The sequence below is a fragment of the Scyliorhinus torazame genome, chromosome 5, assembly GCF_047496885.1.
Source record: "Scyliorhinus torazame isolate Kashiwa2021f chromosome 5, sScyTor2.1, whole genome shotgun sequence".
NCBI classification, from domain to species: Eukaryota; Metazoa; Chordata; class Chondrichthyes; order Carcharhiniformes; family Scyliorhinidae; genus Scyliorhinus; species Scyliorhinus torazame.
Window position 1 is genome coordinate 117,139,106 of NC_092711.1, and position 16,933 is coordinate 117,156,038.

General features: G+C 49.0%; 1 protein-coding gene across 3 annotated transcripts in view; it reads left to right on the forward strand.

Annotated features, from left to right (window-relative positions):
• LOC140421712 (uncharacterized) overlaps positions 1–3,672 on the forward strand; it is a 48,946-nt gene extending 45,274 nt beyond the window's left edge. For all 3 annotated transcript variants that reach the window (XM_072506573.1, XM_072506574.1, XM_072506575.1), the window contains one exon: positions 1,522–3,672. In XM_072506573.1, coding sequence (XP_072362674.1) covers positions 1,804–2,514 — 711 coding nt within the window. In that variant the 5' untranslated portion in view covers positions 1,522–1,803 and the 3' untranslated portion in view covers positions 2,515–3,672. The remainder of the gene's footprint in view (positions 1–1,521) is intronic.
• The last annotated feature ends 13,261 nt before the right edge of the window (positions 3,673–16,933 follow it).

Here is a 16,933-nt window from a genome sequence, read left to right on the forward strand (position 1 = left end):
AAAGGGGGAAAGTGAGGTGGAGACGGGGAGGTTCAGGGAGGGAATCCAGTGCTTGGGGCCGAGGGAACTGAAAACATGGCCGCAAATGGCAGAGCAATTATAATAGGGAGTGCGCAAGAGACCAGGATTAGAGGAGCGCAGATATCTCGGAGGGTTATGGGGCTGTAGGAGATTCCAGAGGCGGAGCGACGAGGCAATGAAGGGATTTGAAAACAAGGGTGAGAATTGACTGGGAGCCAATGCAAGTCAGAGAGCACAGGGGTCATAGGGGAAAGAAACTGGCTGTGAATTAAGACAGCAGACGTTTAGATGGTTTCAAGTCCAGGGCTGGTTTAGCACAGGGCTAAAGAGCTGGCTTTTGAAGCAGACCAAGGCAGGCCAGCAGCATGGTTCAATTCCCATACCAGCCTCCTCGAACAGGCGCCGGAATGTGGCGACTAGGGGCTTTTCACAGTAACTTCATTTCAAGCCTACTTGTGACAATAAGCGCATTTCATTTCAGGTTTCTGGGGTAGAATGTGGGCAAGCAGCCAGGAATGTATTGGAACAGCCGAGTCTGGAGCTTACGAAGGCATGATTTTGGGTTTCAGCACCAGAGGCATTGAGTCAGAAGCGAGACCAGGTGCTGTAGTGTAAGTGGAAACAGGCAGTCTTAGTGATAGGAGAACAGAAACTCATCTTGGGATCAAATGTGACACTGAGGTTGCAGTGGGACTGTTACCAGGGAGAGGGATGGATTCGGTATCTTGGGATCGGAGATTGGTATAGGGACTGAAAACAGTGGCTTCAGTTTCCTCAATATTTAATTTGAGTTAATTAGGCAACAGGAAGACAACCAGAAATCAGAATAGGCCCTGAGAACGGTATCAGGTTTAACTTAGTTGGAGATGGAGAGAAAGAAGGATGGCAACCCTGGGAGGTTTGGAGAAACCACCTTCACGATTGCTCATTAAATCTCCACACAGTCAAGGGCAGCACGGTAGCATTGTGGAGGGAAGCACCGTAGCATTGTGGATAGCACAATTGATTCACAGCTCCAGGGTCCCAGGTTCGATCCCGGCTTGGGTCACTGTCTGTGTGGAGTCTGCACATCCTCCCCGTGTATGCGTGGGTTTCCTCCGGGTGCCCTGGTTTCCTCCCACAGTCCAAAGATGTGCAGGTTAGGTGGATTGGCTATGCTAAATTGCCCTTAGTGTCCAAAATTGCCCTTAGTGTTGGGTGGGGTTAATGGGTTGTGGGGATAGGGTGGAGGTGTGGACCTTGGGTTGGGTGCTCTTTCCAAGAACCGGTGCAGACTCGATGGGCCGAATGGCCTCCTTCTGCACTGTAAATTCTATGACGAGTGAGATTCTATGACAATCTGACACTTTATTTGGATTTCAGACCAGGGAGGAGGGTGTATGGGATGGGGATTTACAGCTTTGGGGGAACAAGACAGAAAAATGTTCCATAGAAACTAAAACTTAATTCTGAATTTCTTCCAGGACTGACAATTGTGACCTTTGTAAATTCCTTTTACAGGATATTAGGAGAGGATTTGTGGACAGGAAAGCGAAAACAAACTTCAAGATCTTCAGAGTCAACAGGACCTGGGTATCTTCGGACTCTGAATATGGAAAGAGAAATATTTATCTGTTCTGTCTGTGGTTAAGTATTTCAAACATCAGTGTGACTGGAAAAGCATTGAGACCCAGACACACATTGAGCGAGAGTGTTCTCGTAAACTGACTGTGGAAAGAGGTTTAACCAGTTGCACAGCCTGAGAAAACATCACACCATTCACAGCAGGAAGAGACCGTGCTCATGTCCAACATGGAGAGACAAGATGACACCAACACCTCAGAAAAACCATGGATATGTGGGGACTGTGGGAAGGCATTCACTTGCCCATCCAAGTTGGAAACTCATCGACGCGTCCACACAGGGGAGAGGCCCTTCAGCTGCTCTTTATGCGGGAAAGATTTCAGTCAGTCATCCAACCTAGCGTTACACCAGCGAGTTCACACTGGAGAGAGGCCATACACCTGCTCTGTCTGTGGGAAAGGATTCATTCAGTCATACAATCTAGCATTACACCGGCGAGTTCACACCGGGGAGAGACCATTCACCTGCTCTGTATGTGCGAAGGGATTCATTAATTCTTCTAACCTAGTGGCACACCAGCGAGTTCACACTGGGGAGAAACCATTCAGCTGCACCTCCTGTGGAATGAGCTTTAGGCTTTCATCCACTCTGCTGAAACATCAGCGAGTTCACACGAAGGAGAAACCATTCAACTGCCCTGACTGTGGAAGGAGCTTCAGGCACTCAGGCAGTCTCATTGTACACCAGCGCGCTCACACTGGGGAGAGGCCATTCACCTGCTCCATGTGTGGGAAGGGATTCACAGATTCATGCCAACTGCTGAGACATGAACGGGTTCATACTGGGGAGAGGCCGTTCACCTGCTGTGAGTGTGGGAAGGGATTCATTGATTCATCCCAGCTACTGAAACACCAGCGATGTCACAAGTGACTCAGGGATTGGATTCTGCTGTTATTGCTGCTGTTAATGACAAGCAGGCCCGAATCACATTAGTCCTGACAGTTGGGGTATCTACTAATGTTAATCCACTGTTTAACTGCGCTGGAGTTTATTATTCTGGATCTATAGCTGATTGTGTTCTCGGGGCTGCAGTGTCCCTTCTGGAACTGCTGTCTGTGATCTTTCCCCATAATCCAGGAACTCTCATCAGAAATTAGTTCGCAACAAGATTCTGGACTTTTACTTCAATCTCAAATTGAGATTTTGTGTGAAACTCTACAATTGAATGTCTGAACATTCCACTGATTAACATCTCCAATTAGAAATTGCTGATTAATCCTTGCTGACAATTCTTACTGACAGGGGCAGCACGGTAGCATGGTGATTAGCACAATTGCTTCACAGCTCCAGGGTCTCAGGTTCGATTCCCAGCTTGGGTCACTGTCTGTGTGGAGTCTGCACGTTCTTCCCGTGTGTGCGTGGGTTTCCTCCGGGTGCTCCGGTTTCCTCCCACAGTCCAAAGATGTGCAGGTTAGGTGGATTGGCCCTGATAAATTGCCCTTAGTGTTGGGTGGGGTTACTGGGTTATGGGGATAGGGTGGAGGTGTTGACCTTGGGTAGGGTGCTCTTTCCAAGAGCCGGAGCAGACTCGATGGGCTGAATGGCCTCCTTCTGCACTGTAATTTCTATGATACTCTATGATGACCTGTACATTACACACACAGACACCTCTGTTATCGGCCAGCGAGACTGGAACTGGGAATTGGTGGAGAATCGAGCTTTCCCAAATGTTATCCTCCAATCTGATTCAGAAATCCTTCGGCATGGGAATAGAGACAAGTTGAATCCAAGTAACAACTATAAGAAATGGCTATCTTTTTTTAAAAAATATATTTTATTCAAAATTTTTGGCCAACCATAACAGTACAATGTGTATCTTTTACACAGTAATATAACAATATAAATAACAATGGCCAGTTTTTTAAACAAGAAATAAATAATATATAAACAACATCAAAATTAAAAAACAAAACTAAATGGCAACTGCCTTGTCCCAAATACAAACTCTCCAAATTTACAATTCAGCAGTCCAGTGTACAATTACCTATAACAACAACCTATACATATTATACTTATACACTAACATCCCTGAGAGTCCTTCTGGTTCCTCCCCCCCCCCCCCCCCCCCTCCCCCCCTCCCCCCCTGGGTTGCTGCTGCTATCTTCTTCTTTTCCATTCCCTCTATCTTTCTGTGAGGTATTCGACGAACGGTTGCCACCGCCTGGTGAACCCTTGAGCCGATCCCCTTAGGACGAACTTAATCCGTTCCAGCTTTATAAACCCTGCCATGTCATTTATCCAGGTCTCCACACCCGGGGGCTTGGCTTCCTTCCACATCAACAGTATCCTGCGCCGGGCTACTAAGGACGCAAAGGCCAAAACATCAGCCTCGTTCTCCTCCTGCACTCCCGGCTCTCCTGCAACCCCGAATATAGCCAACCCCCAGCTTGGTTCGACCTGGACCCCCACCACCTTCGAAAGCACCTTTGTCACCCCCACCCAAAACCCCTGTAGTGCCGGACATGACCAGAACATGTGGGTGTGATTCGCTGGGCTTCTCGAGCATCTCGCACACCTATCCTCTACTCCAAAAAATTTACTGAGCCGTGCTCCACTCATATGCGCCCTGTGTAACACCTTAAATTATATCAGGCTTAGCCTGGCACACGAGGACGATGAGTTTACCCTACTTAGGGCATCAGCCCATCCGCCCACAGCCCCTCCTCAATCTCCTCCCCCAGCTCTTCTTCCCATTTCCCTTTCAGCTCATCTATCATAATCTCCCTCTCGTCCCTCATTTCCCTATATATGTCTGATACCTTACCGTCCCCCACCCATGTCTTTGAGATCACTCTGTCCTGCGCCGGGAGCTGCGGGAATTCCCTCACCTGTTGCCTCGCAAAAGCCCTCAGTTGCATATGCCGGAATGCATTCCCTTGGGGCAACCCATATTTTTCGGTCAGTGCTCCCAGACTTGCAAACGTCCCATCTACAAACAGATCTCTCAATTGTGTTACTCCTGCTCTTTGCCATGTTCCAAATCCCCCATCCATTCTCCCCGGAGCAAACCTATGGTTATTTCTTATCGGGGACCACACCGAGGCTCCCGTCTTTCCCCCATGCCGTCTCCACTGCCCCCAAATTTTCAGAGTAGCCACCACCACCGGGCTTGTGGTGTATTTCTTTGGTGAGAACGGCAACGGCGCCGTCACCATTGCTTGTAGGCTAGTCCCCCTGCAGGACGCCCTCTCCAATCTCTTCCACGCCGCTCCCTCCTCTTCTCCCATCCACTTACATACCATTGAGATATTGGCGGCCCAGTAGTACTCACTTAGGCTCGGTAGTGCCAGCCCCCCCTCATCCCTACTACGCTGCAAAAATCCCTTCCTCACTCTCGGGGTCTTCCCGGCCCACACAAAACTCATGATACTCTTCTCAATCCTTTTGAAAAAAGCCTTCGTAATCACCACCGGGAGGCACTGAAACACAAAGAGGAATCTCGGGAGGACCACCATTTTAACCGCCTGCACCCTCCCTGCCAGTGACAGGGATACCATGTCCCATCTCTTGAAGTCCTCCTCCATCTGTTCCACCAACCGCGTTAAATTTAACCTATGCAATGTACCCCAATTCTTGGCTATCTGGATCCCCAAGGAGCGAAAGTCCCTTGTTACCTTCCTCAGCGGTAAGTCCTCTATTTCTCGCTCTGCTCCCCTGGATGCACCACAAACAACTCACTTTTCCCCATGTTCAGTTTATATCCTGAAAATTCTCCAAACTCCCCAAGTATCCGCATTATCTCTGGCATCCCCTCCGCCGGGTCCGCCACATACAACAACAAATCGTCCGCATACAGAGATACCCGGTGTTCTTCTCCTCCCCTGAGTACTCCCCTCCACTTCCTGGAACCCCTCAATGCTATTGCCAGGGGCTCAATCGCCAGTGCAAACAATAATGGGGACAGAGGACATCCCTGCCTCGTCCCTCTATGGAGCCAAAAATACGCAGACCCCCGTCCATTCGTGACCACGCTCGCCATCGGGGCCCTATACAGCAGCTGTATCCATCTAATATACTCATCTCCAAAGCCAAATCTCCTCAACACCTCCCACAAATAATCCCACTCCACTCTATCAAATGCTTTCTCGGCATCCATCGCCACCACTATCTCCGCTTCCCCCTCTGGTGGGGGCATCATCATTACCCCTAGCAGCCTCCGTATATTCGTATTCAGCTGTCTCCCCTTCACAAACCCAGTTTGGTCCTCATGGACCACCCCCGGGACACAATCCTCTATCCTCGTTGCCATTACCTTGGCCAGAATCTTAGCGTCTACGTTTAGGAGGGAAATAGGCCTATAGGACCCGCATTGCAGCGGGTCTTTTTCCTTCTTTAGGAGGAGCGATATCGTTGCCTCTGACATAGTCGGGGGCAGCTGTCCCCTTTCCCTCGCCTCATTAAAAGGTTCTCATCAGTAGCGGGGTGAGCAAGTCCACATATTTCCTGTAAAATTCAGCTGGGAATCCATCCGGTCCCGGGGCCTTCCCCGCCTGCATGCTCCTAATTCCTTTCACTACTTCCTCCATTTCGATCTGTGCTCCCAATCCCACCCTCTCCTGCTCCTCCACCTTAGGAAATTCCAGCTGGTCCAGAAAACACATTATTCTCTCCTTCCCATCCGGGGGCTGAGCTTCATATAATCTTTCATAGAATGCCTTGAACACTCCATTCACTCTCTCCGCTCCCCGCTCCATCTCTCCCTCCTCATCCCTCACTCCCCCTATTTCCCTCGCTGCTCCCCTTTTCCTCAATTGGTGGGCCAGCAACCTGCTCGCCTTCTCCCCATATTCGTACTGTACACCCTGTGCCTTCCTCCACTGTGCCTCTGCAGTACCCGTTGTCAGCAAATCAAATTCTACGTGTAGCCTTTGCCTTTCCCTGTACAGTCCCTCCTCCGGTGCCTCTGCATATTGCCTGTCCACCCTCAGAAGTTCTTGCAGCAACCGCTCCCGTTCCCTACTCTCCTGCTTTCCTTTATGTGCCCTGATTGATATCAGCTCCCCTCTAACCACTGCCTTCAGCGCCTCCCAGACCACTCCCACCTGGACCTCCCCATTATCATTGAGTTCCAAGTACTTTTCAATACACCCCCTCACCCTTAGACACACCCCCCTCATCCGCCATTAGTCCCGTGTCCATTCTCCAGGGTGGACGCCGTTCCTTTTCCTCCCCTATCTCCAAGTCCACCCAATGTGGAGCGTGATCCGAAATAGCTATGGCCGCATACTCCGTCCCCCTCACCTTCGGGAAAAGCGCCCTTCCCAAAACAAAAAGTCTATTCACGAATAAACTTTGTGGACATAGGAGAAAAACGAAAACTCCTTACTCCTAGGTCTGCTAAATCTCCATGGGTCTGCTCCTCCCATCTGCTCCATAAAGTCTTTAAGCACCTTGGCTGCTGCCGGCCTCCTTCCAGTCCTGGACCTCGATCTGTCCAGCCCTGGTTCCAGCACCGTGTTAAAATCTCCACCCATTACCAACTTCCCCACCTCTAGGTCCGGGATACGTCCTAACATGCGCCTCATAAAGTTGGCATCATCCCAGTTCGGGGCATGTACGTTCACTAAGACCACCGCCTCCCCCTGTAATTTGCCACTCACCATCACGTATCTGCCCCCACTATCCGCCACTTTGGTCTTTGCCTCAAACATTACCCGCTTCCCCACTAGTATAGCCACCCCCCTGTTTTTCGCATCTAGCCCCGAGTGAAACACCTGCCCCACCCATCCTTTGCGTAGTCTAACCTGGTCTATCAGTTTCAAATGCGTCACCTGTAACATAACCACATCTGCCTTAAGTTTCTTAAGGTGTGCGAGTACCCGTGCCCTCTTTATCAGCCCGTTCAGCCCTCTCACATTCCACGTGATCAGCCGGGTTGGGGGGCTCTTTACCCCCCCCCTTGTCGATTAGCCATCCCCTTTTATCCAGTTCCTCACCCGGTTCCCACGCAGCTGTGTCCCCCCCAGGCGGTGCCCTCCCGCCCCGCCCACCCCACCCCATACCAGCTCCCCCTTCTCCCCAGCAGCAGCAACCCAGTAAATCCCCCCTCCCACCCTCCCCGCTAGATCCCCCACTAGCGTAGTTACACCCCCCATGTTGCTCCCAGAAGTCAGCAAACTCCGGCCGACCTCGGCTTCCCCCCGTGACCTCGGCTCGCACCGTGCGACGCCCCCTCCTTCCTGCTTCCCTATTCCCGCCATAATTAACATAGCGCGGGAACAAAGCCCATACTTCCCTTTTGGCCCCGCCCCCAATGGCCAACGCCCCCAGCTCCTCCACCTCCCTTCCTCCCTCCCCCACAACTTGTGGAAGAGAGAAAAATTACCGGGTCGCAGGATTAACAACATAAAAATCATCTCTTCCCCCCTTTCCCCCCCCCCCCCTCTTCACCCCCCATATTCGCCCCACCACTTTGTCTCAAACGTTCTTATTTATTAACCCGCTTATTCCAATTTCTCTTCAACAATAAATGTCCACGCCTCATCTGCCGTTTCAAAGTAGTGGTGCTTCCCTTGATATGTGACCCACAGTCTTGCCGGCTGCAGCATTCCAAATTTAATCTTCTTGGCCCGATTAAAGCTCGCCCTCCTTCTCGCCACCTCCGCACTCCAGTCTTGATATACGCGGATCACCGCGTTCTCCCACCTACTGCTCCGAGTTTTCTTTGCCCATCTGAGGACCATCTCTCTGTCCTTAAAACGGAGGAATCTCACCACTATGGCTCTGGGAATTTCTCCTGCTCTTGGTCCTCGCGCCATCACTCGGTATGCTCCCTCCACCTCCAACGGACCCGCCGGGGCCTCCGCTCCCATTAACGAGTGCAGCATCGTGCTCACATATGCCGCTCCTGGGTCTTTTGCTCATCTTTTAGCCCTTCAATCGCCTGTAATATCGGGGCCAACAGCTCCTTCTTCATCTTTTTAAGCTCTTCCACGCAGCGTTTCAAAAACTCGTGTTGTTCAGGGCCCCATATTAAACTGCCACCTTCCGACGCCATCTTGGTTTTTGCTTGCCTTCCTTGCCGCTGCTCTAAAGGATCCACCGCAATCCGGCCACTTTCCTCTCCTTTTTCCATCTGTATCCAGGGGAGATTCCCTTCTTGTTTACCGCACAGTACTTTTAGCCGTTAAAATTGCCGTTGGGGCTCTTATTAAGAGCCCAAAAGTCCGTTCCACCGGGAGCTGCCGAAACGTGCGACTCAGCTGGTCATCGCCGCACCCGGAAGTCAAGAAATGGCTATCTAATAACTGCATAATATCTTTTGCAATTTATGGAATATTACAGAAATAGCTCACTCTCATAAAAAAAGCTTCCCTAGCAGCTTGCTGGGTGACAAACACAGGACAGACCTGTTCCCTCTGCCAAGGACATGTCTCTAGCACGGGCCCTGAAACAAGTAATCCTGATACGATTACGGGGCAGCAAGGTAGCATTGTGGATAGCACAATTGCTTCACAGCTCCAGGGTCCCAGGTTCAATTCCGGCTTGGGTCACTGTCTGTGCGGAGTCTGCACATCCTCCCCGTGTGTGCGTGGGTTTCCTCCGGGTGCTCCGGTTTCCTCCCACAGCCCAAAGATGTGCAGGTTAGGTGGATTGGCCATGATAAATTGCCCTTAGTGTCCAAAATTGCCCTTAGAGTTGGGTGGGGTTACTGGGTTATGGGGATAGGGTGGAGGTGTTGCCCTTGGGTGCGGTGCTCTTTCCAAGAGCCGGTGCAGACCCGATGGGCCGAATGGCCTCCTTCTGCACTGTAAATTCTAAGAAATCTATGAAATTCTATGTAAAAAAAATTCTATGATTGGATCTCAGGACACATAGCCTAAAGCAGTTGTCTGTGCGAATGTTAAAACAGGCTCTCGAGAGAAATAGATTTTGAAATGATCAACACTGGCTTTAGCCCAACACCACACTCTGGCTCACACCAGTTAACCGTTCAGAGGAGAATGCCGTCACCAGCTGCAGAGACCAGAACTCACTCATCTGTCCGTTTGTCCTCCAGGTTGGTTAATAGGCTGGTGAAAAAGGCAGATGGAACACTTGCCTTTATCAATTGAGGCATAGATTACAAAAGCAGGGAGGCCATATTGGAGCTGTACAGAACTTTGGTGAGGCCGCAGCTGGAGTACTGCCATTCTGGTTGTCACATTATAGGAAGGATGTAATTGCACTGGAGCGAGTGCAGAGGTGATTCACCAGAATGTTGCCTGTGATGGAACATTTAAGTTATGAAGTGAGGGTGGCTAGGCCTGGGTTGTTTTCGCTGGGGCAGAGAAGACAGGGGTGACCTGATGGAGGTGTACAAGATTATGAGGACCGTGGACAGAGTGGATACGGAACAGCTGTTCCAGTTGAAGGGTTAGTTACGAGAGGACACAGGTTCAAGGTGAGAGACAGGAGGCTTAGTGGGGATTTGAGGAAAACCATTTTTACCCAGAGGATGGTGACGGTCTGGAATGCACTGCCTGGGAGGGTGGTAGATGCGGGTTGCCTCATATCCTTTCAAAAGTACCTGGATGAAGACTGGCACGTCATAACATTCAAGGCTATGGGCCAAGTGCTGGTAAATGGGATTAGGTTGGCAGGTCAATGTTTCTCATGCGATGGGGCAGACTCGATGGACCAAAGGGCCTCTTCTGCACCGTTATTCTGTGTTTCTGAGATGGGTTTACTATTATCACCTGTCTTGGGTCATGTGTTTTCCTGACCATTTAACTGCTGAATCATATTTAAACTGTTATTTCTCAATAAACTACTTTAAAATCGCTTCTGAGCTCATCCCCCTTTTAGAATATTCTGTGACTTGTGGACCTGAATGCTACAAGTGGTGTTAGGAGTGGTATCACAGTCACAGTTAAACGTGAATGGAGACATTCCTGAGTGAAGCCTGGGGTAGACAATGCCATTGATATATTACCGGAAACGACTGATAGATAATCTGACAGAGAAAACAGACGATCCGGGGCTTATAGATAACCCCACCTGAAGGGGCAATTTAGCATAACCAATTCACCTAACCTGCACATCTTGGACTGTGGGAGGAAACTGAAGCACCCGGAGGAAACCCACGCGCACACGGGGAGAAAGTGCACACTCCTCAGAGACAGTTTCCCGAGGTCGGAATCGAATCTGGGTCCCTGCTGCTATGAGGCAGCAGTGCTAACCACTGTGCTGCCATGCTGCCCCAACAGACAGCTGGAGAATCTTTAAAGTCTGTGCATGAAGTTTGTTTGAACCAGATATATTTACAACGTGCCAGTAATTTGGAATTGTGTGAGATGACCTGCAGGTGGGGAGGATGAATCTAAGTTGATACTTATCACATTTTTCTATCAAAAGGTTTTACATTTATTATTGGTCGCAGCTGAAGCGATTGTGTTGCTGATTCTGATCATTCTCGTGGCATTACTAAGTTATCTATGGTATGGAATCAAGAAAACATGCATTGAAATAGCTTAAAATTGCGACGCCAGAAATTAGTTGTGAGAAGTTAATAAGGATATTCTCTCGGGTTGGGGAGATCTGTAAAAAAAATAGTGTCGAATAACACAATAAATTCTTCTGAAATGTGTTGACTCTTATAGGACTATTTCAGTCTCTCTTCCTCCCATTGGGAACGTTTCCAGGATTGACAAATACAGGGCAGTGTTAGCCTAGTGTCTCTGCCAAGGACATGTGGCTTGCACAGGGCCTGAAACAAGACAATCTTGGTGTATTCGTGATCTCCAGTCCAACATGTAAACCAGCTGCCTGTGTAAAGATTAAACAGGACGTCCGAGCAAGCGATGAGCCACAACCTGGCTTCATGGACATCCGATGGAAAATGAGGTTTTCACTTGAATATCTATTCCTGACTAATGGACAGTTGAATAAGTGATTGATGTAAGACCCTAGAAATAATGGTTATAAATGGGCCTTTGAGAGGGATAATCATATCAGGCAGTGGGCGGTGCACAGTAGTTAGCACTGCTGCCTCATAGCGCGAGGGACCCGTGTTCAATTCCAGCCTCGCGGGACTGTGTGGAGTTTTCACTTTCTCCCTGTCTCTGCGTGGGTTTCCTCTGGTGCTCCGGTTTCTTCTCACAGTTCAAAGGTGTGAAGGTGAGGCGGGTTGGCCATGCAAAATTGCCCCTTAGTGTCCTGGGATGTGTAGGTCAGGTTAAGGGGTTACAGGGAAGTGGGTTTGGGTGGCACGCACTTTCAGAGGGTCGCTGCAGTCTCGATGGGCCGAATAGCCTCTTTCTGCACTGTCGGGATTCTGTGACCTCAGATATCAGAAATCTCTGGAATTCCACATGTCCTCATTGCTCTCTCCTTGAGTATAACAGCTTTCAGTCAGGTAGAGTCAGTAACACGTGTCTGTCATGATGTTTCCATTCCTATTTTATCACACACCTCCCAGTGACACCACAACACAACATTTTTGCTCCTTTCCACCTTGTCCTCCTTTTATTATCTAATAATAATAGTAACAGAGTAACACACACCAGAATTGGAATAACAGACAGGTTATTGTCTAATAATAACAGTGACAGAGTAACACACACCGGAATTGGAATAACAGACAGGTTATTGTCTAATTGTGACATAGTAACACACACCAGAATAGGAATAACAGGCAGCTTATTGTCTAATAACTGTGACAAAGTAACAGGGGTGGCATAGTGGTATAGCACTGTTACCTTACAGTGCCTGGGTTCAATCCTGACCTTGGGTCACTGTGGAGTTTGTACATTCTTGTGTGTCTGCACAGATTTCCTGTTGGTGCTCTTCTTTCCTCCCACACAGTACAAAGATGTGCAGGTTAGGTGGATTGGCTATGCTAAATTGTCCCTGGGAGAGGTTATGAGGATTGGGTGGGACTTTGGATTCAATGATCATAGAATTGCTACAGTGCAGAAGGAGGCCATTTGGCCCATCGAGTCTGCACCGCCCCTCTGAAAGATCACCCAATCTAGGCCAATCTCCCACCCTATCCACATAACCGCTCCCAGGGACAATTTAGCATAACCAGTCCACCTCACCTGCACATCTTTGGACTGTGAGGGAGGAAACAAGAACAGCGACAGGAAATCTGTGCAGACACAGATGTGTTCACTCACACACACTGCAGCCTGACTTTTATTATGGGAACAGACACTGTGTTTGTTACTCAAAGTGAATGAATCCGTTGCTGTTTATCCTCTGGGCCCCATCTCCAGTATTATTGTCTGATTGTCCCACTGTTATTATTGGACTATCAGCGAGTCAACCCGAGCCTGTGGCCACTCTCACCATCTGTAACCGTCCCAATGCCCGGGTGATTGACGGCAGCTCCCGACCAATAGGAAAAGGAGGGGCGGAACGGAATTTCCCGACCGAAAGCGGCTGGTCCTCCAACCAATCGGAGTGAATGAGGGGCGGGGCCCGCTGTGATTGAAGCATGCGCAGTGTGGGTAATGGCGAAGGAAAAGCAACTTTTCTTCAGATCCGAAATTGGCAAGAGGCGTTTAACAGTATAGAGGCAGCGAGAGAAAGCGGGAGTGGGCGGAAACGTTGTGTAAAGCTGTTGCAATGGCAAACCTCGCAAAAGTTTACGGGACCCAATTTGTACCGAGCGGGGCTGCGGCTCTTCACGTTCGGCTCGGGTTAACGGCCGCCATCTTTAATGTGTATCAGCGCGCATGCGCGTTTGTAATTTCTGTCGGGGGCGATGTTTCAATGAGTGGGAGGAGCTTGTTCCCCATTGTTCAGAATGGAGACAACTTGTCCATCAAACTGGATTAGTCTTTGAGTCCCAATGTCTGATTGATGCAAAGCGGTGGCAGAGATGGAAAGAAAAGGAAGCCAATCCTGTCCTCCAGATATTACTGTCTTATTAGATATCCTGTTCCATGTGTCCAAAGCACTGCGGCTCTGTTGAGCAGCACAGTAGCATAGTGGTTAGCACAATTGCTTCACAGCTCCAAGGTCCCAGGTTTGATTCCTAGCTGGGAGACACTGTGCGGAGTCTGCACGTTCTCCCCATGTCTGCGTGGGTTTCCTCTGGGTGCTCCGGTTTCCTCCCACAGTCCAAAGATGTGCAGGTTAGGTGGATTGGCCATGCTAAATTACCCTTTAAAGTGTCCAAAATTGCCCTTAGGGTTGGTTGAGTGGGGTTACTGGGTTATGGGGATAGGGTGGTGTGGGCTTGAACATAGAAAATACAGCACAGAACAGGCCTTTCGGCCCACAATGTTGTGCCGAACCTTTGTCCTAGATTAATCATAGATTATCATTGAATTTACAGTGCAGAAGGAGGCCATTCGGCCCTTTGAGTCTGCACCGGCTCTTGGAAAGAGCGTCCTACCCAAACTCAACACCTCCACCCAACACCAAGGGCAATTTTGGACACTTAAGGGCAATTTATCATGGCCAATCCACCTTTGGACTGTGGGAGGAAACCGGAGCACCCGGAGGAAACCCACGCAGACACGGGGAGGATGTGCAGACTCTGCACAGACAGTGATCCAAGCCGGAATCGAACCTGGAGCTGTGAAGCAATTGTGCTATCCATAATGCTACCGTGCTGCCCTTAAGAACAAATAAATCTACACTGTATCATTTTACCGTAATCCATGCACCTATCCAATAGCAGCTTGAAGGTCCCTAATGTTTCCGACTCAACTACTTCCACAGGCAGTGCATTCCATGCCCCCACTACTCTCTGGGTAAAGAACCTACCTCTGATATCCCTCCTATATCTTCCACCTTTCACCTTAAATTTATGTCCCCTTGTAATGGTTTTTTCCACCCGGGGAAAAAGTCTCTGACTGTCTATCTATTCCCCTGATCGTCTTATAAACCTCTATCAAGTCGCCCCTCATCCTTCTCCGTTCTAATGAGAAAAGGCCTAGCACCCTCAACCTTTCCTCGTAAGACCTACTCTCCATTCCAGGCAACATCCTGGTAAAACTTCTTTGCACCTTTTCCAAAGCTTCCACATCCTTCCTAAAATGAGGCGACCAGAACTGTACACAGTACTCCAAATGTGGGCTTACCAAAGTTTTGTACAGCTGCATCATCACCTCACGGCTCTTAAATTCAATCCCTCTGTTAATGAACGCGAGCACACCATAGGCCTTCTTCACAGCTCTATCCACTTGAGTGGCAACTTTCAAAGATGTATGAACATAGACCCCAAGATCTCTCTGCTCTTCCACATTGCCAAGAACTCTACCGTTAACCCTGTATTCCGCATTCATATTTGTCCTTCCAAAATGGACAACCTCACACTTTTCAGGGTTAAACTCCATCTGCCACTTCTCAGCCCAGCTCTGCATCCTATCTATGTCTCTTTGCAGCCGACAACAGCCCTCCTCACTATCCACAACTCCACCAATCTTCGTATCGTCTGCAAATTTACTGACCCACCCTTCAACTCCCTCATCCAAGTCATTAATGAAAATCACAAACAGCAGAGGACCCAGAACTGATCCCTGCGGTACGCCACTGGTAACTGGGATCCAGGCTGAATATTTGCCATCCACCACCACTCTCTGACTTCTATCGGTTAGCCAGTTTGTTATCCAACTGGCCAAATTTCACACTATCCCATGCCTCCTTACTTTCTGCAGAAGCTTACCATGGGGAACCTTATCAAATGCCTTACGAAAATCCATGTACACTACATCCACTGCTTTACCTTCATCCACATGCTTGGTCACCTCCTCAAAGAATTCAATAAAACTTGTAAGGCAAGACCTACCCCTCACAAATCCGTGCTGACTATCCCTAATCAAGTAGTGTCTTTCCAGATGCTCAGAAATCCTATCCTTCAGTACCCTTTCCATTACTTTGCCTACCACCGAAGTAAGACTAACTGACCTGTAATTCCCAGGGTTATCCCTAGTCCCTTTTTTGAACAGGGGCACGACATTTGCCACTCTCCAATCCCCTGGAACCACCCCTGTTGACAGTGAGGACGAAAAGATCATTGCCAACGGCTCTGCAATTTCATCTCTTGCTTCCCATAGAATCCTTGGATATATCCCGTCAGGCCTGGGGGACTTGTCTATCCTCGGGTTTTTCAAAATGCCCAACACATCTTCCTTCCTAACAAGTATTTCCTCGAGCTTCCCAATCTGTTTCACACTGTCCTCTCCAACAATATCGCCCCTCTCATTTGTAAATACAGAAGAAAAGTACTCGTTCAAGACCTCTCCTATCTCTTCAGACTCAATACACAATCTCCCGCTACTGTCCTTGATCGGACCTACACTCGCTCTGGTCATTCTCATATTTCTCACATATTTGTAAAAGGCCTTGGGGTTTTCCTTGATCCTACCCGCCAAAGATTGTTCATGCCCTCTCTTAGCTCTCCTAATCCCTTTCTTCAGTTCCCTCCTGGCTATCTTGTATCCCTCCAATGCCCTGTCTGAACCTTGTTTCCTCAGCCTTACATAAGTCTCCTTTTTCCTCTTAACAAGACATTCAACCTCTCTTGTCAACCATGGTTCCCTCACTCGACCATCTCTTCCCTGCCTGACAGGGACATACATACATACATTGGGTAGGATGCTCTTTCCAAGAGCCGGTGCAGACTCGACGGGCCAAATGGCCTCCTTCTGCACTGTAAATTCTATGAGTCACATGAAGACCCAAGGCAGAAGCTCACAACACGTGAGTAGACGTTGCCCTCAAATCAAGGGACTGCTGATGACAACGAGGGTCAGTGTGCAGCGGGGGGCATGAGCGGTCATCCTGGACCAGGGAGCAGGAGGAGGACTGACTGCGATGGATTTTGGAAACTCCTTTTACAGGAGATTAGATCATAAGACATAGGAGCAGAATTAGGCCACTCGGGATCATTCTTGTGAACCTCCACTGGACCCTTTCCAAGACCAGCACATCCTTCCTTAGATACGGGGCCCAAAACTGCTCACAATACTCCAGATGGGGTTTGACCAGAGCTTTATACAGCCTCAGAAGCACATCCCTCGTCTTGTATTCTAGCCCTCTTGACATGAATGCTAACATTGCATTTGCCTTCTTAACTGCCGACTGAACCTGTACGTTAATCTTAAGAGAATCATGAACAAGGACTTCCAATTACCTTTGTGCTTCTGATTTCCGAAACATTTTCCCATTTAGAAAATAGTCTATGCCTAAATTCCTTCTTCCAAAGTGCATAACCTCACACTTTTCCACATTGTATTTCATTTGCCACTTCATTGCCCACTCTCCTAGCTTGTCCAAGTCCTTCTGCAGCCCTTGTGCTTCCTCAATACTAACTGTCCCCCTATAGATCTTTGTATCACGTGCAAACTTAGCA